A 27,664-nucleotide genomic window follows, 5' to 3' on the forward strand; every position below is an offset into this window, starting at 1 on the left:
ACCGCTAATTACATGCTGCGAGGCCAGGTGCGCATGCTCTTTAGCTGTTCCCGTCCTGGATTGGTGTGCCCAGGGTTTTGGTTTTCGAACCTGCTGACGTGAAGGTGGGCGGGGAATAAGCGGGGAGATTTGAATTTGGAGCGAGTAGGCTGTAAGGCAGCGGGAAGTTGCCGAGGACCGCTAGTGACCTTCGGTTTGTGGAGCTGGTCGTCAACATGTCCTTTCCTAAGGCGCCCCTGAAACGATTCAATGACCCTTCTGGTGCGTACAGGGAAAGGAGATGGGGGATGGGATATGGTGTCACGCACCTTGCCCCTCTCGGTTCCCTTCATCAGAGGCAAATAGGCGATTTTAGGGTTAGGATGGGTCTCCTTCAACTGACTAGTTTTTCTGGAATCTATACGAAGCATTTACTACATGCCTAGCACTATTCAGAGTGAGAAGGATACAGCAGCGAATGAAGCAAAGTCCCTACCCAAGTAGCTTGCATTCAAATGGACAGTACAGCCAATAAACAATTAGTCTGTGGAGCAACTAAAGCAGAGGGAAGGGGATGGGGATAAGGAAGCTATTTGGTAGGTATTTGGTGGTCAAGCCCAGAAGGCCTCACTTATTTAAAAAAAAAAAAATTGACCACTGCTTTTTCGTATGAACTTGTGGATTTCTTGTAGATATTACACTCAGGAATACAAGAATGCTGATTGGGAACGGCAGTTTTTGGGTTAAAATTATGGTAGCTGCGCTTACTGAGAACATTATTAATGAAGTAACAGGTAATATCAACAGTACCATGCTAAGTATTTACAGTTAATTCTTCTTTAATTGTCCAACATTCCTGAGAGGTCATCCTGTTATTCAGTATTTTATTGACAAAAATACTGGGATTTAGATTTGCTCAGCGTTACACAACCAAACTAGCAGAACTAGGACATGAAACCCGGCCTCCATGAATCCAACCTGTGCTCTTAACCACTGTAGGGCATAAGCACAATAACCGTAAGACTCAGATGTGGTTGGTGAGGCCCTCATTCAGTAGACACAAACTGTATGCAGGGACTGCGCTAAGGTCTTCCCTGTTCGGTCTGGTTTACTCTTTCCAACAGCCAGGTGAGAAAGGTACTGATATTGTCCTCATTGTACACTTGAGGGAATGGAGGAGTTTTGTAACTGTACTGAGCAGCAAGTGAGGGGGAGGGCTGAACATCAAAGCCCCTGATTTATCCATTACCCATTATAATACATATTTTTAATGTTTTTTTAGTTTATTTTTGAGAGAAACACACAAGCAAGGGAGGGCAGAGAGAGAGACAGGATCTGAAGCAGGCTCTGTGCTGTCAGCTCAGAGTCTGATGCGGGGCTTGAACTCCGGAGCTGTAAGATCATGATCTGAGCCCCCCAGCTCTCCAATAATATACACTTTTTAATGATCATTTGTTACATCTTTAACTTGCCAGCCAACATGCAAGTGGAAATAAGAATCACTTTGTTCACAAACAAAAGCCAAGTGACAAATGGATCAGCACAAGCATATTTTCTAAATTAAGAGATTCAGGGAATGTATATTTCCTGGATATTCAAAGAACCTTCTCTAAATTCTCTCAGCAGTGTGTCTTTTAAGGAGAATTTTATTTTCTTTATAATAGATTAAATTGCCTTTACCAGTGTTACAATATTTCAGACTCACAGTTTCAGGAGTAATAATAGTTATCACTTATTTGATGCTTTGTGCATATGTGAGCACTGTAGTGATTTCTCTTATTACTCCAGTAACCCCAACAACTATGAGGTAGATACTCTTTTATTCCTGTTTCACAACTGGGGAATTCAGCCTTGAATAAAAATAACTTTCCAGGGGTCTTAAAGCTAGATTAGAAAATCAGAGTATAATGTTCACATCTTTCCCCTATGACTGAAAGTACTTGGCACATAGTAATGTCTATTGATTGGCATACAAAGCTGGATTTGAAGCCTGATTGGAGGAATTACAAAACTCTATTCCCATTCTGGCATCCCCAGTGACTTTCTATGTTTTCTTCACCATACTGCCAAACTCAACCCCGAGCCAAATACTGGGGATACAGGCATGATCAAAAGAGTTTCTAACTTCAACCAATTTTATCTAACTTGCAAGATGAATAAGTACATTATCTGATTTGGGAGATGGATAAGTGTATTAAAAGCCATTACAAAAGTGTCAAGTTCTTTGATAAGAACACTATTCACAGGCTGTTATGGAGGGAGGTTTCCAACCTGATTTGGGGATTCAGAGAAAACTGGAAGAGGCTGAGATCTGAAAGGTAAGTGAGAGTTAGCCAGGCAAACTGGAAGCTGGGCTGTCCATTCGAGGTGGAAGAAATAGAAAATAAAGAGATCTGGAAGTTTGAAGCATTTATTTAATGTAATGCATAAAATGTTTGGTTTGTTTACAAGTATTGACTGCCTGTGTTAGCTTCCGATTATTGTTGATCAAAATAGAAGTTGTGCCAGAAAACTTGTGTTATCTCCCAGGATATCCCATCCCGTTTGTCTAATGTCCCCTCTCCCCACATTTCTAGCAAGTCATATGTATCTGTGATGTCGTACATTTAAGCGTTAGTAAGGAAAAGACCCAGAGCATGAAAATAGCACATACTACAGTCTCACAAAGCCTGGATTTCAACCTAGTTCTTGAATCTAAATCCCCATAAGTATCAAATGGGATTTCTTTGCTCTTTAGGGAAGTTTTTGTTAAGTGTGATTTTAATTGTTCTCAACTCGCGTGATGCTGCTTAGTCACTGTACACCATCTGATCTTTTGCTGGCCCATATCCCCTTTTGAGAGTGTAGACCTAATGATGAACCAGAATACAAGAATTCAACAGCATTTTATCTTCTGGCTACTCTGACGAGTCTAGACCAGTGCTTCTCACACTTTGCCACAGAAACATTCCTAAAAGCAGAGAGCAGGGCATCTTGCTGGCTCACTTGGTAGAGCATGTGACTCTTGATCTCAGGGTTGTAAGTTCAAGCCCCAGCTTGGGCCTACAGCTTTAAAAAAAACTTTTTTATGGGGCATCTGGGTGGCTTAGTCGGTTTAGCGTCAAACTCCTGGTTTCAGCTTGGGTCATGATCTCACAGTTGGTGAGTTTGAGCCCCACATCAGGCTCAGTGCTGACAACGTAGAGCTGCTTGGGATTCTCCCTCTCTCTCTGTCCCTGCCCCACTTGTTCATACTCTAAAGAAATAAACAAACAAACATTTGTAGATAAAAAACAAAAGCAGGGAGCAAAGAATAGCCACACATTCTGCATACACTCATCCCCACCTCCCCAAAAAGGGCAACAGTGCCGGCAGTTTTCTTTGAAGTCTCTTGTTACTTTAAAATAGGATATGTTCTGCGCTGCTTCCACTGATCCCTATTCCAAATGGGTGACATAGGTGCTTTAAGATGTGCGACCCTTAAACTGATTTTAGGGAAACCGCTGTCAGCCTCCTGTTTACCCCAGGGTGTAAACAGTTGGTGGAGTGTGAGAGATCTGAGCTAGCCAAGACTAATGTTTCTAAGTCTGCCTTTACCTTAGATGACCCATTGAATTCTGTACTTCATTTTGAGACTCTTTCCTGATTGGAAATCTACTACCTCAACCCCTTATTGACCACATTTAGATCTAAAAGCTCCCAGTATTGGAATCTTTGTGTGAGTACATATAAAATGATCGTTATTCATTTCTAGAATCTGATGGTAATTACCTGTGACTCTTTTTGGGTAGGGTTGATTCCAAATCTTTTTTTCTTATATTCAATCCTTAATAACAAAGCCGTGTTGCTTGTTCTTTCCTGATGTTTATTTCAAGACTGTCTTTGCTGTTTTGCTCAGTTGCCTGTGTTCCTTTGACTCATTGAAATAAAGATCATTTGGGAAGATAATGATGTTTTCTTCATAAAGAGGCCTGTTTTGTAATATCAAATTTTTACATTTGAAAAAATAAACTATTTATTTTAATGTTTAGGTTTTTTTGTTCTTTTGTTGGTTTTTTTTTTTTTAATTTTTGAAAGCACGTGAATGGGGGAGGGCACAGAGAGAGGGGAAGAGAGGATCTGAGGTGGACACTGTGCTTACAGCAACAAGTCTGATGCAGGGCTTTATGTGACCTGAGCTCAAGTCAGACACTCAATCAACTGAGCCACCCAGGAACCCCTGAAAAAACAAACAATTTATTAATGGCATTTTACTATAACATATTTTTAACTTAAGATCGTAAGTAGCATAAGATGAGACATTAATTAATGTTTTATGTTTCCTGTAGGTTGTGCACCATCTCCAGGTGCTTATGATGTTACAACTTCAGAAGTATTGAAAGGACCGGTATCTTTTCAGAAATCACAAAGATTTAAAAAACAGAAAGGTAACAGATTCCCAAATAACATAATGGTTATATGATCTCATAAGCTTTAAAGTTATGAGTAACAGTATTTAAATTAAAAGATGCTATAGCATTTCTAAAAATGCAAAGCTACAGTTATATTTAAATTTTCTTATTTGATGAATTTACAAAAGAGTCAACTGCAGACTAATGCTTTAATCATTTCACTGTTGTGTAACCAGGAAAGTTAAGCAAGACACTCACACAGATACATAGTTTCCCTTTTGGTAATCACCTTAACTTTCCATCGGGGAATATTAGGAAAATCAGAAAAGTATTAGATGTGTAAATACTATTGTACAACTAATTATTTGGACATATACAGTCAGAAAAAAATAACTTTAATACTACTTCACTAATAATTATAATAAGAAATTTGGAAATTGGGTTTTGTCTGTGTTTCAAACATGTAAGTGCCAACTAAAATCTGTACAATTTATTTTATTTTAGAATCTCAACAAAATCTTAATGTTGACAAAGATATTACCTTGCCTGCTTCAGCAAGGAAAGTTAAGACTTTGGGATTAAAGGTGAGGAACTCTGATATTCTAGCTGGTTTAGTACCTAAATCATGAAAACATTTCCAAAAGTTATTTTATTTGACTAGAATGGGTTAAGTGTATAATTTAAGGTTATAAGTAAATCTATAAATTAATAAAAATATCATCATTAGGACTCTAGCAAGATTTATGTTTACATCATTACTACATACATTGTTTAAATGTGTCTGGAGTTCAGAATTACAAAATGGTCTCCACTTCTCAGTCATTTCTCTAGATAAATTTTATAATACCTAGTAAGCCTTTAAAAAGTATGCAGTGCTTTGATATATTAGTTATCATTGTTTGAGTTGTTTTGGTTTTGTTTGCTTACTTGTGCAGAAGGGTAAATATTGAAGAAAAAGGAAAAAAGTATTGTAATGCCTAAAAGAGATTTATTTGCTATTCAAAGACTGCCAAGGAGTGGTGGGACATTAAATTCTTAACTTCATGTTGCGGCTTGTGCAACAGCCTATTTATTATCACTGTTTCCATTAGTTTATAAAGCAAGTTGTACTTTCTTAAGGAGTTGCAAAGAGTGATTTGTTAAATGTGAAAAAGATTCAGAGTTGGGAAACCAAGGCTTAGACTTGTTCATTTATTTAGCGATTATCTAAGCTTCTTGTTTTATAGGGCTTCATTATCCAGTATGGAAGTGATTAGCCACATGTGGCTATCGAGCACTTCAAAGTGAACAGCTAAATTTTTGATACTATTTAATTTTAAGTAATATATAAAAAACTGATACTTGATTCTATTCTTGGAAAACTTAAATGTTTTTGGAACAACTTGGAATGTGCATCTACTTTTTCATCTGTACATTTTATGAAATCTAAATATAGATGGCTATTTCTGATGAAACTTAAGCATCTGAATTGAGATATGCTGTAAGTGTAAAATACAAACCAAAGTTTATAGACCTAGTACAAAACATATAAAATATCTCACTAATAATTTCATACTAATGACATGTTGAAATAATACTTTTTTACATTTATGGTACAGTAAAATATATTTTAAAATTTTTTACTTTTTATTTAAAAGTACATATTTTTTTAATATTTATTTTTGAGAAAGACAGAGTCGGGGAGGGGCAGAGAGAGAGGGAGACACAGAAGCTGAAGCAGGCTCCAGGCTCTGAGCTGTCAGCACAGAGCCCAACGTGAGGCTCGAACTCACGAACTGTGAGATCATGACCTGAGCCAAAGTCAGACGATTAACCGACTAAACCACCCAGGTACCCCTAAAATTTTTACTTTTTAAATTAACTACTAAAAAAAATACATATGTGGTTTGTGATATATTTTTATTAGGCAGCACTAATACAGACAGTCTTTTCTTACACATCGATTCAAATAAATACACACACACACACACACACACACACACACACACAATGGAATATTAGCCATAAAAAAGAATGAAATCTTGCCATTTGCAATTACATAGTTGGAGCTAGAGAATATAATGCTAAGCTAAATAAGTCAGAGAAAGACAGATACCATATGATTTCATTCATACATGGAATTTAAGAAACAAAAAAGAAAATGAGCAAAGGGAAAAAAAACAATCCCAGAAACAGACTCTTAATTATAGAGATCAAACTGATGGTTACCAGAGGGTGGGGGGGGGGGGGGGGATGGGTGAAAGAAGAGATGGGAATAAGGATGCACGGGTTCTGATTAGCACCAGGTGATGTATGAAGTGTTGAATCACTATATTGTACACCTGAAACTAATAGAACACTGTATGTTAACTGTACTGGAATTAAATTTTTTTAATAAAATAATATTTAAAAAGAAATTGATTTAAATCTCTTGACTTGAATTTCTTGAAGAAACAGTTCTGATATTTTGAATTAATTATGTAATGTTTAGAAAACTAAATTACATACAAGTTTGTGCAAAACCCCTAAATAATAGGCCTTCCTTGATAGAAAATTCCATCAGGTGGGAAATTAATAAATATGATAGTTGTGTAGCCCCCTCCCTCCCCAACTTAGAAGTACATAAAACAGGTTGCATTCAATATATTTATCCATTTTCTTCCATTTAACATGGGAAAGATAGATACTCAGTTTGGGACCATTGTATCAGAAAGGCTGTTGGATATAAAAGACATAGACCAAAATTATATGTCTTATTTTGAATGAAGGCAATAATTAGATTAAAACCAGTTTTTACTTGGGCGCCTGGGTGGCTCAGTCGGTTAAGCGTCCAACTTCGTTTCAGGTCATGATCTCAGGGTCCATGAGTTCGAGCCCTGCGTCGGGCTCTGTGCTGACAGCTCAGAGCCTGGAGCCTGCTTCAGATTCTGTGTCTCCCTCTCTCTGTGACCCTCCCCCGTTCATGCTCTGTCTCTCTCTGTCTCAAAAATAAATAAACATTTTAAAAAAAAAAAAAGTTTTTACTGGTGCGCCTGCGAGGCTCATTTGGTTAAGCATCCAATTCTCGGTGTTGGCTCAGATTACGATCTCATGGTTTCATGATTTCGAGCCCCGCTATGGGCTCCACGCTGACAGTGCTGAGCCTGCTTGGGATTCTCTCTCTTCCTCTGTCTCTGCCCCTCCCTGGCTCATGCTCTCTGTGTCTCTCAAAAATAAATAAGTAGACTTAAAATTTTTTTTAAATCATCTTATACCATTTTAATTTTTTTTTTAATTTTTTTTTAACATTTATTTATTTTTGAGACAGAGAGAGACAGAGCATGAGCGGGGGAGGGGCAGAGAGAGAGGGAGACACAGAATCTGAAACAGGCTCCAGGCTCCGAGCTGTCAGCACAGAGCCCGACGCGGGGCTCGAACTCACGGACCGCGAGATCATGACCTGAGCCGAAGTCAGCCGCTTAACGGACTGAGCCACCCAGGCGCCCCTTAATTTTTATTTCTGTGTGTGTGTGTGTGTGTGTGTGTGTGTACACACACACACACACACACACACACACACATTTTTTTCCTCTTTGCGTATCAGAGTTTAAGTTGATTTTTCTTTGTAAGATTGTTTTCTTTCTGGGATAGCATAATTAAATATTCAAAATGTATTGCTGTTTAACATTAGAAAGAAAGCGCTCAGTAGCTTTATTCGTAAAGCGCCACCTGTTCTTTTCCCTGGACTTATTAGGAAAAGCCTAATAATCTATGGGGGTGAAAACTTAAACCTGAAATATTTTAAGACTTAAAGAATCCATTCCTTCTTTTACCAGGTAAGTCTCCTACAAAATGTTTAATAGACTCAGTGAAATTTTTAAAATAAAAATTAACTGTTTGGGAGGCAGCTCCCCTCTACGTGCTAGATGGAATGCTGCCTGATGCATGAATCAATTAATAAAGTCAATTATATTTTCAAGAAAAGAAGAAAAGGGTGCCTGGCTGGCCCAGTCAACAGAACATGTGACTCTTAATCTTGGGATTATGAGTTTGAGCTCCACTTTGGGGGTAAGGTTTAAAAGAAAGAAACAAAGAGAGAGAGAGAGAGAGAGAGAAAGGAAGAAAGAAAGAAAGAAAAGAAGAAAGAATTTGAACTCTTTAATCTTTTTAATAGCTAAAAATCAAATCTGGCTGTGATATTTGTGGTGCTTAAATTTGTTTATCTCTGTTCTTTGATTTTTAAATAGAAGGAGTCTCAAAAGAATGATAAAGATTTGAAGATACTAGAAAAAGAGGTAAGCAATGCTTTCAACTTAATTGAAAAATAAATGTGCTATAAAATACAGAGTGACTTAGAGTTAAGAGACAGGTATTCTGTTGCAGTTTGGGGAGTTGCATAGCAAGGCAGATAATCTGTCCAGACCAGTGCCTGCGAGGTAACTATTCCTTAGCTTCATTAGATACTAAGTTTCGGAGCCTGGTGGTCAGTGTGGTATGCTGACAGTGTCAAGTTTGTTAGGGGTAGATTCAAGATTACCCACTCTATGAAAAATTGATCACTAAAAATTAATATATTGCTATATTGCAATTATGCGTGTGTCAAATATTTACATTTACTCAGTGCACACTCTTCCTGTATGCTAATGTTTATGTTAAGACAGTGACTAGCTAGAGAATTTCTTAGCATGAAATCCTAGCAGGTTAGTTGAATTGTGAAAGAGTTGTGCTAATCTTACACATCCTCTGCTCTGTAAGTTATATATGCCTTATTTAAGGATAAAATGGAGCTGGAGGGTAAATCTGGAGCTATCCTGTCCAGTATGGTAGCCACTCACCATTTGAGACTTATTTAAATTAAGTAAAAGAACTCAATAGTTCAATTGCACTAGTCACATTTTAAATGCGCTGTAAGTACTCCAGTGAGTGGCTCCCATACTATACGGTACATTTCCACCATGGCAGAAGTCTCTACTGAGCAATGCTGACCTAAAGAGTCCACTTACTTCCCTAAGCAGGAGTAAGATGGTCACTACCAGTTTTGCTTCTCTAGCAGTCTTCTTTCCATGTTTACATTGCTGACCAACTCTTTTTCTAGTGCACATATTCTTAATGACATATTAAAACTTTCCAGTGATTACAGTTAAATTTTAGCTTAGGACCAAGAATACGTCAAGATAGCTTTGCAAATCTCTGCTCTGGTTGCTCTGATTCTTTTAGTATTTATTATGTTGGCCATCATTTTATTGAGGATACATGCCTACAATGTAGGGGTTAATACTTAGAGAGGTGATAACTGAGTCTCAGATAACTGGTAAGTGAGTGGCAGTGCCAAGATTAGAACTGATAATTTGCATCAGTTTCTTAATCGTTTAGAGTAGAAAGGTTTTTTTTAAGTTTATTTATTTTTGAGAGGCGCAGAGAGAGAGGGAGAGAGAGAGAGAGAGAGAGAGAGAGAGAGAGAATCCTAAGCAGGCTCCACACTGCCAGTGAAGAGTTCTATGTGGGGCTCAGTCTTGCAACCATGAGATCATTACCTGAGCCGAAATTAAGAGCCAGATGCTTAACTGACTAAGCCACCCAGGCACCATTAGAATAGAGATTTTTTTTTTTTTTTTTTTTTTTTTTTTTTTACAAATAGAGCTCTTTTTTATTTAAGCCCCATAGTATTTGTTGTTTGTTTGTTTATTTAATTTGAATTAATTATCAATATTTAAAAGTAACATTTCATGTAAAACATTCAGATTTCTGGCTTATGTTGCAAAATCAGACGATCTGACGACACTGTTTCCACTTTCCACTACAGGGCAATAATGTGCTAGGGCTTTGCAGGGCTGCCTCCTTTATACTCCACACTTGCTCCTCAGTCCTCACCTGGCTCTCTCTACTTATTTATATTATCTGCTTGGCCACATAGGCATTTGAGTGTACAAACCCTTTTTTTGAAGCTTAAACTTCCTGAACTGCAAAAACCTGTAAAGATAATCTCAGTGTTCTTTTTTCTAGTTTATAATATTTTGCTATAAATGTTGTTTATAAACCAATAATATAAGCGTAGAGAATCTTCTGGTAGGGAACCTTAAAGCTCATTCAATCGCTAGCATCTAGTTCATAGCCATATATATACATATGGTGTTTGATACATTTTTAGATAAGCATTTTTGGCCTAAAATACTGAAATTAGTATCAACACAAAGTCAGTTAAGAAAGAGTAGGAAATACTTCATGTGACTTAATACAACTGTGCTGTTTCGATGCTTTTGTACCCAACAAATAATCTGTTTTGGTAAATGTTTTATGTGCACTAGAAAAGAATGTATATGTACTTGTCGGTACAGTTTATATATGTCAGTTCAATATGTTTAAAAGTTTTGTACTGATATTTTTGTCTGTTTATTCTATTAGCTAGAGAAAGAGGTACTTTCTCATTTCCACCTCATACATACACCTATGTAATGTACACAATATACATTTTGCTTTGTATATTTTGAACTTAAAGTTGCACAACAAATTTGATTGTATCTTCCTCTTGAAATGACCTTTCCATTATAAAATTCCTTCTTTATCGCTAATAATACTTTCTGCCTTAAATGTCTACTTTGTATCATATTAATAAGGGCATCCCATCTTTCTTTTGTTTAATATTTACATGGTAGATCTTTCCTGACCCATTATTATGTCTTTCTATGTCCTTATATTTAAAGTGCAAATCTTGTAAATATCTGGGATGATTTTTGTTGAGCCTACACACTCCTTTAGTACCTTTTGTTCTGCAGGCTATTGGCAGATCCTCTCAGCTTTTCTTTTCTCGTAAGACATCATCATGTCACCTTCAAATTTAAAGGATATTTTCCTTGGGAACAGAATTTTAGATTGGTACTTTTCCCCTTATATTAAACAAGTCATTTCATTGTCTCCTGACTTCCACATTTTCTGTTGTCAGATAGGTGGTTTTGATTTTGGTTTTGGTTTTGATCTCATAATTGCAACAAGAGTGGTGGCTTACTGATCACTCCTACTGTAGTGCTTACTATATCCTACACAGAAGCCCATTCTGCCTTCTTGAAATAAAAAAGATAGTTAGCATTTCAAGCTATAATTTGAGTTCATATAACTAGAACTAGAGAAAAGAAGAACTCTTATAGGTAGAAATACCTTAAAAGTGAACAGTTTAATTATACCTGGAAGCTTACAACAATTAAAATCCTCTTCTTAAAATGCTTACAGATTTAAGTTCTTACAGATTTTTAAAACATATAAATATGAATGTTCAAACAGCTAGTGAAATCAGAATATTTAACAACATCATGTCACAAAGCTTCTTCTAGAATTTGAATGTTTTATTTTCAGTAGCATCTAGTTACATTGGCATTGTATTGGTAAATCATTCATTTATCACCTTGTTTCCGTCCAGATTCGTGTTCTCGTGCAGGAACGTGGTGCTCAGGATAAGCGGATCCAGGATCTGGAAGCCGAGTTAGAGAAGACAGAGGCTAAGCTAAACGCTGCAGTCAGGGAGAAAACATCTCTCTCTGCAAGTAATGCTTCACTAGAAAAACAGCTTATTGAATTAACCAGGACTAATGAGCTACTAAAATCAAAGGTATTTAAATCTCATGGTAATATTTACAACTGAATAAGTTATAAACATGTTGTAGGTTTTTTTTCTTATATCTTGAGAATTTTAGGCTCTAGTTTAGCCTTATTCCTTTACCAAATGTACCTTAAATGTTAAGCTGCTTCCAAGAAGAATTATCATTGTCTTTTTTATTATGGTATCTGACACATAAGAAATGATAAACAAGTTGCTTTTTGTTTTAATGTCTGACATTTTCTCACCCTCCTTCAAAGTCACTCCTAATAAATAAGGGCATTAATAAAACTTGTAGAATTTATGTCTAGAAGTCACTAGATCTTTCTCTGAAATAAATAATCACATGACAGCAGGCTTCCATTTCAAATCCTTTTGGGATTGAAGTGGGAAGTGAATAAATTTGTGGATTAAATGTGTTTAATAGATATTCTGTTTATTACTATTTTATTTAATATTAGTATTATTAATAATATTATACTAATAGATATTAAAGGACATAACACGGTCATTTGCTATTGTCAGAAGTAAAAGGAGGCTGTACGTCACTGTTCAGTTTAATAGCAATCATTTATTCAGAGCCTGTAATGTGTTGAGCTCTTTGAGTGAGGATCCGTATGAATCAAGCTTAGGGAAAAAAGCAGATTCCTGGGCCCCATCCAGGGAGATTCTGATTTAGTTGGCCTGGGATGAACTGTATAGTCTACATATTTCAAAATAGACTAGGCAGTTTAGATGCATTTTGTTAAGCAAGCACATATTACAAAATCCTCTCTGAGAAGCTTGTTTTGGAGGCTTGCAGTGGACTCTCCAGCATGTAGAGGTAGGTAACTACCCAAGGAGCTTTAAAATGTAAGCAGAAAAGGGTGCCTGGAAGGTTCACTTGGTGGTGCATGTAGCTCTTAATCTCAGGGTTGTGAGTTCAAGCCCCGTCTGTGTGTGTGTGTGTGTGTGTGTGTGTGTGTGTGTGTGTGTGTACAGATTAGTTAAAATAAAATCTTTAGCTGAGCCTGGATGGCTCAGTCGGTTAAGCATCTGACTTTGCTCAGGTCATGATCTCACAGTTTGTGAGTTCAAGCCCCACATCAGGCTCTGTGCTGACAGCTCACAGCCTGAAACCTTCTTTGGATTCTGTGTATCTGTCTCTCTCTGCCTCTCCTCTGCTTGTGCCATCTTTCTCTCTGTCTCTCAAAAATAATAAATGTTAAAAGAAATTTTTTTAAATAAAATAGAATCTTTAGAAAAAGTAAAATAAAAATAAATAAGCCAGAAAGTCACATTAATCAAAAAGAAGGACAAGAACAGTAGCAATATTACATAAAATCAGTAATCCTGGTGTGATCAAAGGCATTTTCTCTACCAGAATATGTTGTAGGTAAATAATAGTCCCAGTAATAATCAATATTTATGTGATTTTATATAAGATCTAACAGAAAATATATCTAAATGTTTTTATATGTTTCTTGTACTTAGTTTTCTGAAGATAGTAACCAGAAGACTATGAGAATTCTAAGCCTCGAATTAATGAAACTTAGAAACAAGAGAGAAACAAAGATAAGGGTGAGTGATACTTTTGGTGAGTTTGCTGTGTCTGGATCTGGGGACCTGAACAACTTCCACTTCCTAACACCTATTTTTGTTGTGTAGAGTATGATGGCTAAACAGGAAGGCATGGAGGTGAAGCTACAGGTCACTCAGAAGAATCTTGAGGAGTCTCAGGGGAAAATAGCACAACTGGAGGGGAAACTGTGAGTGCCTAAAAAGAAAGAGAAATTGTTAAGTGTAACTGTTGATTTCCTTCTCTCACCTCTGTCTTGTTTACTGAGACTTAACCTTCCTCCATACTTCTCTCATTGCCTCCCTGCTTGCCTTATTTCTCTTCTTTAGCTGAGCCCTGATCACTCCCATTTAATGCTGAAAAGATGTATAAATGTACTACTTTTGTCCATCTTTTGTACAAATTATGAGGAAAGGCCTCCTCATCTTTGTAGTAGCATCATCTTATGGAGATGGTAGACCAAAACTGAGGAATATTGGTATAAGAAGCGTGATTAATGTATAACCCTAGCCTTCCTTTTTATGATTGAGCTGTAACTTACCTACAAAAAATATATAGATCATAAGTATTCAGTTTGATGACTTTTGACAATTGTATACACCTCTGTAATCACCCTACAAACAAGACTGAGAACATTACCATCCTCTCAGAAAATTCCTTCCTGCCTCTTCCTGCTCCCCTTCTCTTCCCCATTATGAGGCCCCCAACCCGTGAAGCCACTTTCTGACTTCCATCATATAAATTAGTTTGGTCTTTGGAGGGTGGGGATGGGAGGTGTTTATCACAGTGTGTGTGTGTGTGTGTGTGTGTGTGTCTTCTTTTGTTTAACATAGTATTTTAAGATTCATCTATACTGTTGTATTATAATTTGTTCTCTATTTCTGAGTAGTATTCCACTATCTGAATATACCTCCATTTGTTTACTATTCCTCTGTTGATCATTATTTGTGTTTCCAGTTTTCTGATAGTGTGAATAAGTCCGCTATGTATATCTTTTTGTGGACGTAAGTTTTTATTTCTCCTGAATGAACATCTAGGATTGCAATACATGGGTCATAGGGTAGTGTAGTATATGTGTAAATTATTAAAACAAACAAACCAACCAACCCAGAGTGGTTGTATGAGCCATTTTACAGTCCCACTTAGCAATGCGTGATAGGTGCAACTGTTCCACGTCTCCAAGGTTTGATATTGTCAGTCTGTTTGATTTCCACCTTTTAGTAGGTAGGAAATAGTATCTCATTTGTAATTTTGTTAGTCTAAGGCCGAGCTTCACTGTATGTGCTCACTGACCATTCATATATATCCTTTTGTAAGGTGTCTATTTAACTTTCTTGCTCATTTTTTAAATTGAGTTGTTTGGAGGAGGTAAACACCGAAGTAATTGCATAAAAATAAACCTAGAACAAAGGCTATTTTGTATGTGTGATGGTGGGGTGGGGGCTGGGAAGGCTACAAGAAAGATCATTTCTAACACTTGGAGTGTTATAGGTGATAATTTTCATCATCATGAAATTTATCAGAATTTATTTGGAAAGCTTTCTCACTTTAAAAAAAACCTTCAGTTTCCTATTTGCATATACTAAATTGTCAACTTAAGAGGTCACAGAAAATAAGAATTAAGGATTTGGAGTCTAGAGATAGCCTATCTGATACAGCAGTATCTAGTACAGATTAAACATTATGTGTGACTACTGTGAGTATTCATATATGTAATTTTTTTCAGTGTTTCAATAGAGAAGGACAAGATTGATGAAAAATCCGAAACAGAAAAACTCTTAGAATACATCGAAGAAATTAGGTAATATTAATAGTAGTTTTAAATTGGACCTTATTTTGTTGAATAGTGATGAATACATCATTTTCATCCTTTTTAGTTTAATTTTCCCTGTGCCTAAATTATGTGCTCTTCAAAATAATTTGTTTTACTGTAGTTGTGCATCAGATCAAGTGGAAAAATACAAGCTAGATATTGCCCAGTTAGAAGAAAATTTGAAAGAGAAGAATTATGAAGTTTTAAGCCTTAAGCAATCTCTTGAGGAAAATGTTGCTATGCTTTCTAAACAAGTCGAAAACCTAAATGCTAAGTGTCAGCTGCTTGAAAAAGAAAAAGGTATGTAACATAAGTAACATGTACAGTATGTAAAGACTGTACTGCTGTATTAAAACAAACTTTTTTTTTTTTTATTGTCAAGTTAGCTAACATACAGTGTAGTCTTGGCTTCAGGAGTAGATTCCCATGATTTATCACTTACATACAACACCCGGTGCTTGTCCCAACAAGTGCCCTCCTTAATGCCCATCACCCGTCTCCCCCACCCCTCCTTCAACCCCCGACTCCATCAACCCTCAGTTTGTTCTCTGTATTTAAGAGTTTTTTAAAAAATTGTGGAAATAACATTAAAATCCTATTCCCATATGAGAATGTTTGTCTTTTACAATGTTTGTTTTCTGTTTATTTCAATATATTGCTTGTCTTGATTGAAATATATACAGTGGTACATTTCTTGACTTCCTCATTGGGTGGCCATTTAAATTGAGAAGATATATATCAAACCAGGTTTGGAGGTTTTATTACATACCATAGGATATGCATTACATTTTGTGTAGTAAATGATACAAACTTCAGAATTATGTTTTGGCTTTATTTCTTTGGAAATACTTGGTCTGTATAACATGCTAACAGCAAAAAATGGGTATATGGAAATCCAGTTTCTCTAAATGCAATACATTCTCTAAATACATGTATCTAAATACAGCATTTTCATTTGTATAGAAGACCTCATCAACAGGGATAGGGAACGGGATGAAGCTCTGAATTCTGAAATGCAAAACTTAAAGGAGAAACTTATTCTTGAAGAGGAAGAACATGAAAAGTTACGACAAAAAGAACTGCAAAGTGATTCACTTCTGCAACAAGAGAAGGTAGTACACTACAATAAAAAAAAAAGCAAAAACTTTTGCTTGTTATATGTCATACATTTCCCTGTGTATCTGAAAACCTTTAAATTATATATGTCTTTCGATCCAACAATTCTATTTTTAAAGTCTTATCTTGAGGAAATCGTCGTGTATATGCTGTTAAGCCACACAAATGTTCATCACATTATTGATGATGTGAAAAAATTACAAGCAACTAATAAACCAAAATAAGAAAATTGTTTAAAAATATTTTCTGGCATAGGGGCACCTGGGTGGCTCAGTCGGTTAAGTGTCCGACTTCGGCTCAGGTCATGATCTCACAGTTTGTGGGTTCAAGCCCCGCATCAGGGCTCTGAGCTGACGGCTCAGAGCCTGGAGCCTGCTTCAGATTCTATGTCTCTCTTTCTCTGTGCCCCTCCACACTCATGCTCTCTCTGCCTCTCAAAAATAAAGAAACATAATAAAAAAAATTTTTTTTTTAATATTTTCTGGCACATTCTTGTGTTAGATTACTACTTAGGCATTTACAGTTATGTTGTAAAATAGTGTCTAAATGCATGTGAAACAAAACTGAAAAATTTTTAAAACCCAGATTACATAAAAAATATTTTATGTGAGAAGAAAGTTTATTAAAAAAATGAGCATAGCATGTAAATTTATCATTCTCAGTAGAAATTCAGATAATCTGTAAACACAAATACTCTACCTTAGTAATAATCAAAGAAATGGAAATAATTTTTTCCCCTTACAAGATTGGCACACATTAAAGCATTTGATAATAGGGGCACCTAGGTGGCTTAGTCATTTAAGTGTCTGATTTCACAGGTGGTGAGATTGAGCCCTTCATCAGGCTCTGTGCCAACAGTGTGGAGCCTGCTTGGGATTCTCTCTCTCTCTCTCTCTCTCTCTCTCTCTCTCTCTCTGCCCCTCCCCCACTCATGCACACTTGTGTGCACAGGCACACAGCTGTGCTTTCTATCTCAAAATAAATAAACATTTAAAATATTTGATAATACAGAACACATTAGTGAGAGTGGAGCAAACAGGTAAATGCACTGATGTGAAATATTATATTTTGGGCAACCTGCAACAACTGAAGGAATTAAATAGATCTATATATACTGGCTTGAAGATCTCAACTATTTTTAGGATTTTTTTAAATGTTCGTTACATACGTAGTATATATCATTTATATGTATGTATTTTTTAAGTGTATAAATGTGTAAAAAAGACTAGAAGGCATATATACCAAAACTAGTGGTTATCTCTACAATGAGGAAACTAGGATTGGGGTGTGGTATAGTCAGAAGCATTTTTCCACTTCATTTGTTTTTTGTTTTTTGTTATTTTTTGTCCCATCCAGTCCCACAACTGCAGTTACTGTTGGCAGACCTTTCAAATGTTTTCTTGTATCTTAGTATTTAAGAGATGTGTCTCCTAAATGCATTGTTAGGAGTGTACAGGATGGAGAGAATGCTTATTTACATTGACCATTCTTTTTAAATTTTTTTTAATGTTTATTTTTGAGAGAGAGAGAGAGAGGGAGAGGGAGACACAATCTGAAGCAGGCTCCTGGCTCTGGGCTGTCAAGACAGAGCCCAATGCAGGGCTTGAACTCACAAATCTGGAGATCATGACCTGAGCCAAAGCCAGACACTTAATAGACTGAGCCATCCAGGCGCCCCATATGTTGACCGTTCTTTTTAAAGGCAAAGGGCCCTGTTTTCTTTCATAGAGTGTTCCTGGGCACATCTACACTGGGTTTTGCTTTTGCTTTTTTATTGAGGTATAACTGACTTACAACATTATGTAAGTTTCAGGTATATGACATAACAATTTAACATTTGTATATGTTGCAAACTTACTACCACAATAAGTCTAGTTAGCATCTATCACTATATAGAACTATAAATTTTTTTTCTTCTGAGGAGTGTTTAAGACTGTCTCAGCAACTTCCAAAGTGCAATACAGGACTGTTAACTATAGTCACCATGCTATAACACTCCATGACTGAAGTATTTTTTAACTGGAACTTTGTACCTTTTGACTCTTTCACCCATTTTACCCACCCCCACTTCTGGCAACCATCGGTCTGTTCTCTATGGCTGGGTTTTTGTTTGTTTCCAGATTCCACATATAAATAAGATCATATAATATTGTTCTTTCTTTGTCTGATTTATTCCACTTAATATAATACCCTCAGAGTCCATCCACAGCATCACAAATAACAAGATTTTCCTTTTTATAGCTGAAGAATAATCAATTTGTGTGTATATATACCACATTTTCTTTATTCATCCATCCATCAGTAGACATTTAAGTTTTTTCCATATCTTGACTATTGTAAATAATGCTGATATGAACATTGGGTGCATAATCTTTTCAAGTGTGTATTTTCATTTTTTTCAAATAAATACTTAGAACTGGAATTACTAGATTGTATGGCAATTCTGTATTTAATTTTTTTTTTTTTTTAATTTTTTTTTTCAACGTTTTTTTTTTTATTTATTTTTTTTTTTTTGGGGACAGAGAGAGACACAGAGCATGAACGGGGGAGGGGCAGAGAGAGAGGGAGACACAGAATCGGAAACAGGCTCCAGGCTCCGAGCCGTCAGCCCAGAGCCTGACGCGGGGCTCGAACTCACGGACCGCGAGATCGTGACCTGGCTGAAGTCGGAGGCTTAACCGACTGCGCCACCCAGGCGCCCCTGTATTTAATTTTTTGAGGACCATTCATGCTCTTTTCCATAGTGACTGCACCAATTGACATTCCCAGCAACAGTGCACAAGCGTTCCCTTTTCTCCACATCCTTGCCAACTCTTACTATTGTCTTTTTTTTTTTTTCAAGTAATCTCTGTGCCCAACATGGGGCTCGAACTCAGACCCCAAGATCAAGAGTTACATGCTCCACTGACTGAGCCAGCCAGGCACCCATATTTCTTGTCTTATTGATAATAGCCATTCTGGTATGAGGTGAATCTCATTATGGTTTTGATTTACATTTCCCTGTTGATTAGTGATGTTGAGCATCTTTTCACATACCTGTTGGCTATCTAGATGTTTGGAGAAATGCCTCTTTAGATCTGCTACCCAGTTTTTAATTAGAGTTGGGTTTTTTGCGTTTGAATTGTAAGAGTTCTTTATATATTTTGGTTATAACCCCTGTCTGCCCTATCTGATATATGATTTGCAAATACTTTCTCCCATGTAAGTAAGTTACGTTTTCATTTTCTTGATGGTTTCTTTTCCTGTGCAGAAGCTTTTTTTTTTTTTTTTTAACACTTATTTATTTTTGGGAGAGACAGAGTGAACTGGGGAGAGGCAGAAAGAGGAGAGGGAGACACAGAATCCGAAGCAGGCTCTAGGCTCTGAGTTATCAGCACAGAGCCCAACATGGGGCTCGAACTCACGAGCTGTGAGATCATGACCTGAGCAGAAGTCGGATGCTTTAACTGACTCAGCCACCCAGGCGCCCCCAGAAACTTTTTAGTTTGATGTAGTCCCACTTGTTTATTTTTGCTTTTGTTTCCTTTGCTTTGGTGTTCTGTCCAAAAGATCATCACCAAGAACAATGTCAATAACCGTACTGCCTATGTTTTCTTCTAGGAGTTTTATGGTTTCAGGTCTTACATTTAATACATTTTTATTTAATTTTTGTGAATGGTATTAAGGTAGTAGTGCACTTTCATTCTTTTGTTTGTGGTTTTCCAGTTTTACCAGTACCATTCATTGAAGAAACTGTTCTTTCCCCTTTGTATATTTTTGACTCCTTTATCATAAATTAGTATGTGTGGGCTTGTTTCTATGCTCTATTCTGTTCTAGTGATCAATGTGTCTGTTAGTATGCCATCACCATACTATTTTGAGTAACATAGTTTGAAATCAGGGAGTATGATACCTCCAACTTTGTTCTTCTTTCTCAAGAGCACTTTGGCTGTTCAGGGTCTTTTGTGCTTCCATACGAATTTTATCTTATTCCATTGTTCTATATCTGTGAAAATTCCCATTTTGATAGGGATTGCACTGAATCTATAGATCGCTGTGGTTGCATGGGTATTTTAGCAATATTAATTTTTTCAATTCATGAGCACAGAATCTCTCCATTTATTTGTGTCTTCACTTTATTTTAATGTTAGAACTTTTTCCCAGTATTGATATATTTGTGCATTGTATAACTTTATTTTTTAAATGTTTATTTTGAGACAGAGGGCGGAGGAGAGAGAGAATCCCAAACAGGCTCTGTGCTGTCAGCACAGAGCCCATTGTGGGGCTTGAACTCACAAACTATGAGGTCATGACCTGAGCTGGACATTTAACAGACTGAACCACCCAGGTGCCCCTGTATATTATATAACTTTAAAATATATTTACGTACTGTCAAAATCATAGTACACTTTTTCTGTGGTATCCTCTGAGAAAAATATGCTAAAAGTCAGTTGTAGAATATAATTTTAGTTTTATAAGAAGTGTGTGAGTGTGTGTTGCATAGTAAAACTGAAAAAACATTTACCACATTGTTAACAAGGTGCAGAATATAATCAATGACAAGATGCAGGTGATATCCGTATTTTTCAAAGGTTTTTTTTTTTGAGGCTCTTGAATTTAGTATTCATACTTTACTTTCTGTACTTCTTTTTTTTTGTCGTTAGTAAAAATCTCTTGATGCCATTTCATATTATTTTGGTGGTTTCTATTTGGATGTAGGAGTTGTCCTCCAGTCTTCAACAGAAGCTAGGTTCTTTTCAAGAGGAAATGATGAAAGAAAGAGATCTCTTTGAGGAAGAATTAAAGCAAACACTGGAAGAACTAGATAAATTACAGCAAAAGGAGGAACAAGCTGAAAGGCTGATTACACAATTGGAAGAGGAAACAAAATCTAGAGCTGAGGAACTGAAACTCCTAGAAGAAAAGCTGAAAGGGTTGGTATCAATAAGATCTCATGTCTCATATGACTTCAGATGTTAAAATGTGCTTTCCAGTACATTCTCTTAGCAATCTCACTTCAGTCAAGGTTGGAATTCTTTTACAAGTAAGGAGTAGACACAGAGAGGTAAAGTATACCTATAGAGGGGCACCTGGGTGACTCAGTTGGTTAAGCATCTGACTCTTGATTCCAGCTCACGTCGCAATCTCATGGTTTGTGAGATTGAGCCTGGCATCGAACTCTGCACTGACATCACAGAGTCTCCTTGGGATTCTCTCTGTCCCTCCCCTCACCTCTCTAAATATAAATAAATAAAACTCAAAAAAAGTATACCCAAAGAATATGCATACAAACAAGTATGACAGCCAAAATCAGAAGCTGTGCCCTTTCTTTTTTTTTTTTTTTTTTTTTTTTTTTTTTTTTTTTTTTTTTAAATGTTCACTTACTTTTGAGAGAGAAAAACAGCATGAGTTGGGGAGGGGCAAAGAGAGAGGGAAACACAGAACCCGAAGCAGGCTCAGGCTCTGAGCTGTTAGCATGGAGCCCGACGGGGTCCGAACACACAAACCATGAGATCGTGACCTGAGCTGAAGTCGGATGCTTAACCAACTGAGCTACCCAGGCGCCCCTGCCCTTTCTTTTTTTTTTTTTTAGGCAAGAGGTTTAATTTAAAAGGCTGTTAATAAACAAACTCAAAATTTGGGGTTTCTTTACTGCTGTTACGTTGTCTAAAATTGTTGGACATCAGCATTATAGCAATAACAGATTTAGAAAAAAGGCTAAGAATCTCACCCTTTAATAAGAAACATTTCCATTTTTTCCCTGTGTGTACATCAGTTTACATAGCATAAGCATAAGTTATACCTTTAATTACCTTTTCTAAGGGAGCACAAATACTCAGAAGTAGCAATGAAAACAAAATGAGAAAAAAAAAACAACCGAACCTGGGCAACATTCAAAAATAAGAAATTTAAGAGATCTTGGGCTTTTTTTTCTTTCTTTCTTTCTTTCTTTCTTTCTTTCTTTCTTTCTTTCTTCCTTCCTTCCTTCCTTCCTTTCTTTCTTTTTATTTTAAAGTAAGCTCTATGCCCAACATGGGGCTTGAACTTACCACCCCAACATCAAGAGTTGCACGCTGTACCAAGTAAGCCAGCCAGGTGCCCCTCATCTTTTCTTTTATTGCTATTTCCGTATTACTTTCATCACATTGTGCATCCTTCTCCACTACATTTATTTAGGTTAAAATACCAAGTGGATTCTTGAGTTCAAACTGTATCTACAATAATTAACATTATTTGACTCCTTAAGATTTCATTACTAAAAATATTTCTAGCAAGGAACCAAGAACTGTACATGAGTCTACAGGACTGTAGTATATCTCACAACTGTGTATCTGTCTCCTGTTGGATACTTTTGTTAAAATCCTTTTTTTTTTTTTCTTGTTTTCTTGTGGTGGTAAGTGATAAAAAGGACACAAATGTTTTTTATATGCCTGCTTTTGCCGGGAGAAGTACCAGAGTATTCTTAGGGAATTGTTCTATACTGGAACCATTCTCAGGGAGCAGGCACTTTAAGAAACTGAGTAGATGACATCAGTTTCAGGGAGGAAAGAAAGTTGAGACAATCATTTATTCAACTCAAGGAATTCAGTGCAAAGGTCAGGAGATAAGGATTTTATTGCTGGATCTGTTAACCAGCTGTGTGATTGTAAGCAAGACAATTCTAATTTCTTTAATTTACTATTTCATCAGATATAAAATAAAGGGATTTTAATAACGCGATCTCTAAGGTCCCTTCCAACCTGAAATCTTAGGCATAAGAGAAAAAATAAGAAAATTGGAAATGATTTCTCTGTGGGGCAGGGAAGAGAATATTTTTATTATAAAGCCTTTAGTACTATGTGATTGCTTTGAGCTGTTGGTGTGTGTATTTTTTAATCCCATGCTCATTACAGAAGGAATTTGATTAGTTCCATTTATTTTATCTGTGTCCAACTTAGCCTATAAGCAAATAAAGCTTCTTATTTATAGTTCTTAGTTCTATATGTTCTTTAAAAGGTCTCTTACAAGCTCATGTGCATATCTCAAAATTTTTCTCACTATTTTGGTAATATGTAATGTTAATATTTCAAAAACTTTCTGAGGTTTGTAATATATATGAATAAAGATGACTTAAAAGCTATTTTGTCTATGTAAGTAATCCACCAAATAAGTTATTGAATATTTTTTAATAACAATTTCATATATGGATTACTGAAATAATCAAAATAAATCTACATAGTCCTAAGGGCACTTGCGTGGCTTAGTCAGTTAAGAGTCCAACTTCGGCTCAGGTCATGATCTCACGGTTCATGGGTTTGAGTCCCACATCAGGCTCTGTGTTGATGGTTCAGAGCCTTGAGCCTGCTTCAAATTCTGTGTCTCCCTCTCTCTCTGACCCTCCCCTGCTCGCACTCTATCTCTCTCGCTCAAAAATAAATAAACGTTAAAAGAAATTTTTTTTAATTTAAATCTACATAGTGCTATCAACTCTTTTTTCAAAGAAATACCAAGTGTAGTTAAAGAGTGTTTCTTAAATGCAGAGACACTTTATTCAGTGAGCCAGCTTTTTAGCTGGTAATTTGGCTGCTGCCATTAAGATTGTGTTTTAGAGTCTTTTTACCCTACCTTCTTCTAAAAAAAAAATGTTTAAACTACCTACATACGTGCATATAGTGTCAAAAGATAAATTTAGAAATGAGTAAATTAGGATGAAAATGAAAGTAAAATAAGGGCAGGAAGGATAAGATGAAGCCAGAAGAGAAGTTAGTACATAAATAAACATGCTATTAGAAGCAGGTCATAAAGTTAGATCTGAACAGTCCAGTAGTTTATGCAGATACAGACATTGGACACATGATTCACAGTGCCAAAGGTAAATACTATCCGCTTTCATAGAATATAATTTGTAATTAGCCTTTTATCTTTTAATTGTTCCTTAGGAAAGAAGCTGAACTAGAGAAAAGTAATGCTGCTCACGCTCAAGCCACCCTGCTTTTACAGGAAAGGTATCAGAGTACAGTGCAAAACCTTGGAGATGTTACTGCTCAATTTGAAAGGTATTTTTATTGGGAGCCTACACTCTCAAATATGATATGAGTAGGGAGGGGTGCTTATCTAGAAAAATCTGAAAAAACAATCACACAGATAGTTGGTATTACTGTAGATTCCATAATGACCAACCATAAATGGGCATTCAGGGTTACCTGGTAATCTTATGTATAGGAATTTCCTTTCCTGCCATCCACTTCAAGTTTCATGAACTCTCAATCCTTTGGCCCTTCTGTCTTACTCTCCTGACACCATTATTTTCCTCATGAAGAATTCTAAAGCTTTTATCTCATTACCCTGCCTGTAAACACACCTGCCTTTATGCTCATCCTATCTTCCCACCTGTTACAGGAGAAGTGACTTTATATTTCACTTATCCTTTACAGCCTTTCTACTGGATTTTTTCCTATCTGTATTAAAACATGTTAATGTTCACTTATCGTTGAAATACATAAATTCAGAGTGCCTGGGTGGCTCAGTCAGTTAAGCATCCGACTCAATTTTGGCTTAGGTCATCACCCCATGGTCTTGAGATTAAGCCCTGTATGGGGCTCCGTGCTTAGCGTGGAGGATGGAGCCTGCTTGGATTTGTCTCCCTCCCTCTCCCTCTGCCCCTCCCTCACTTGCATACACATGCACACTCTCTCTTTATCTTTTTCTCTCAAAATATAAAAATAAATTTAGAAAAAAAAACTTAAAAAAATATAATTAAGTAAAATATATAAATTTTATTAACTCCTTTGACAGCTCCCCCCAACTTCCTCCTGCACTATCCAGCAATACCTCTCACTCCCAACACCCTTTTTTAATCCAAAATTCTACTCATCTTTATAGCTCATCTAAATAGAAGATTCTCAGGGCGCTGGGTGGTTCAGTCGGTTAAGTGGCCAACTTCGGCTCAGGTCATAATCTCACAGTCCGTGAGTTCGAGCCCCGCGTCGGGCTCTGTGCTGACAGCTCAGAGCCTGGAGCCTGCTTCAGATTCTGTGTCTCCCTCTCTCTCTGGCCCTCCCTCATTCATGCTCTGTCTCTCTCTGTGTCAAAAATAAACATTAAAAATAATAATAATAATTTTAAAAAATAAATAAATAAATAGAAGATTCTCTATACCTACTGTATCCACTTCCTCACTTCCTATATCATCTACTTATTATTTTCCCTTTAAAAAAAGTTTATTTGTGGGGGAACTATACATTGCAGAGGAGAGTTTAAGAAATGTATATGCATCTCACACCAAGAGAGTATTAATATGAACATTTTTGTTATATTACTTTAGACCATTTCAGAAGGTCTCTTTTTCTTGTGTCTATCTTAATATATTTAAGAAATACAAAATATAAACAACAGTTACATAAATTATAAAGCATAAAGATAAAATCAACATGTATGAGCCCATAAAAGACAACCAAACCAGTAAGCCAAAAGATTCAACAACTCGGTATCTATGTAGGAGTTCCTCCACCATCTGCATGCTTTCCACCAACGGAAACACCATCTCAGAGCCTCCATTTATAATTGCCTCACTTTTTTCTATATATAATTTTACAACATGTATATCCATACAAATAATATTTTATGTAATACTACTTTTGTGCTGAACTTGAACTTGGCCAAAAAATTACGTCATGGTGTATGTCATTTCCTGGGACTTGTCTTTTTTATTCTGCAATATGTAGGTTTCTAGAATTGAATCACATTGTTGACTGAGGTTATAGTTTGTTCCTAGTGGCTGCTGTAACGTGTTCGATTTTATTAGTATATCACAATTTACCCATTCTCACTTTGGACTTTCGAGTTGTTTTCCTTTTTTTGTTGCTTCTTTCATCATAAGTGTACTCTATAATCCCAATCCCCTATTTTCCCCATACCCTCCCACCAACTTACCCTCTAGTAACTCATCAGTTTGTTCTCTATAGTTAAGAATCTGTTTCTTGCTTTGTCTTGTTTATTTATTCATTTATTTACTTTTGCTTGTTTGTTTCTTAAATTGCACATGTGAGATCGTATAGTATTCGTGTACAAGTATTTTTTGACTACTACACTTAGCGTTACACTCTAGTTCTATCCATGTTGCTGCAAATAGCAAGATATCATTCTTTTTTCCGGCTGAATAATATTCCTGTGTGTGTGTGTGTGTGTGTGTGTGTGTGTGTGTGTGTGTAGATATATACACACCACATCTTCTGTATTCATTCATCTGTGGACAGTTAGCCTGCTTCCATAATTTGGCTGTTGTAAATAAAGCTACAATAAACATAGGGGTGCTTGTATCCCTTTGAATGAGTATTTTTATATATTGGGGGTAAATTCCCAGTAGTGTGAACTGGGTCATGGGGTAGTTCTATTTATAATTTTTTGAGGAACCCCCATACTTTTTTCCACAGTGGCTACACCAGTTTGCAAACTCTGCCAACAGTGCAAAAGGATTCCTTTTTCTCATATCTGATAATGAGTGATGTTGAGCATGTATCTGTTGGCCATCTGGATATCTTTGGGGAAATGTCTGTTCATGTCTTCTGCTCATTTTTTTAATTAGACTATTTGGTTTTTGGATATTGAGTTGTATCAGTCCTTTATATATTTTGGATACTAACCCTTCATCAGATACGTAATTTGCAAATAGCATCTACCATTCAGTAAGCTGCCTTTTAGTTTTGTTAACTGTTGCCTTCACTCGAAGTGCCAAAACTTTTCATTCTTACATAGTCCCAATCATTTATTTTTGCTTTTATTTCCCTTGCCTCAGGAGACATACCTAGAAAAATGTTGCTATAATCAATGTCAGAGATTAATGCTGTGCTCTCTTCAAGGATTTTTATTGTTTCAGGTCTCACATTTAGGTCTTTAATCCATTTTGAATTTATTTTTGTGTATGGTGAAAGAAAGTGGCCCAGTTTCATTCTTTTTCATATAGCTATCCAGTTTTCTCAACACCATTTGTTGAAGAGATTGTCTTTCTCCTATTGTGTATTCATTCTTCCCTTGTCAAAGGTTAATTGACCATATAATTGTGGGCTTATTTCTGGGTTTTCTATTCTGTTCCGTTAATCTATGTGTCTGTATTTTTATGCCAATACCATATACTGTTTTAATTACTGGCACTTTGTGATATAACTTGAAATCTGCAATTGTGATACCTCAAGTGTTTTTTTTTTTCTTTTTCAAGATTGCTTTGGCTATTCGAGGTCTTTTGTGGTTACATACAAATTTTAGGATTGTTAGTGCTAGTTCTATGAAAAATGCTGTTGGTATTTTGATAGGGATTGCTTTAAATC

General features: G+C 36.3%; 1 protein-coding gene and 1 long non-coding RNA gene across 2 annotated transcripts in view; one reads left to right on the forward strand and one right to left on the reverse strand.

Moving 5' to 3' along the window:
* Window positions 1-31: 31 nt before the first annotated feature.
* HMMR (hyaluronan mediated motility receptor) overlaps window positions 32-27,664 on the forward strand; it is a 39,874-nt gene continuing 12,241 nt past the window's right edge. Inside the window, exons 1-12 of the mRNA XM_019450235.2 lie at window positions 32-261; window positions 4,287-4,385; window positions 4,854-4,933; window positions 8,555-8,602; window positions 11,719-11,907; window positions 13,369-13,455; window positions 13,543-13,643; window positions 15,180-15,254; window positions 15,388-15,566; window positions 16,230-16,378; window positions 21,081-21,295; window positions 24,281-24,397. Of these exons, the coding sequence (XP_019305780.2) occupies window positions 216-261; window positions 4,287-4,385; window positions 4,854-4,933; window positions 8,555-8,602; window positions 11,719-11,907; window positions 13,369-13,455; window positions 13,543-13,643; window positions 15,180-15,254; window positions 15,388-15,566; window positions 16,230-16,378; window positions 21,081-21,295; window positions 24,281-24,397 (1,385 nt within the window). The 5' untranslated portion in view covers window positions 32-215. The remainder of the gene's footprint in view (window positions 262-4,286; window positions 4,386-4,853; window positions 4,934-8,554; window positions 8,603-11,718; window positions 11,908-13,368; window positions 13,456-13,542; window positions 13,644-15,179; window positions 15,255-15,387; window positions 15,567-16,229; window positions 16,379-21,080; window positions 21,296-24,280; window positions 24,398-27,664) is intronic.
* Window positions 4,026-27,664, reverse strand: part of LOC109267449 (uncharacterized) — a 52,707-nt gene continuing 29,068 nt past the window's right edge. The window contains exon 3 of the long non-coding RNA XR_002080103.2: window positions 4,026-4,177. This is a non-coding gene — a long non-coding RNA (uncharacterized LOC109267449). The remainder of the gene's footprint in view (window positions 4,178-27,664) is intronic.

Source organism: Panthera pardus, unplaced genomic scaffold (assembly GCF_024362965.1).
Source record: "Panthera pardus isolate Hobbes unplaced genomic scaffold, ASM2436296v1 HiC_scaffold_2, whole genome shotgun sequence".
Classification (NCBI taxonomy): Eukaryota; Metazoa; Chordata; class Mammalia; order Carnivora; family Felidae; genus Panthera; species Panthera pardus.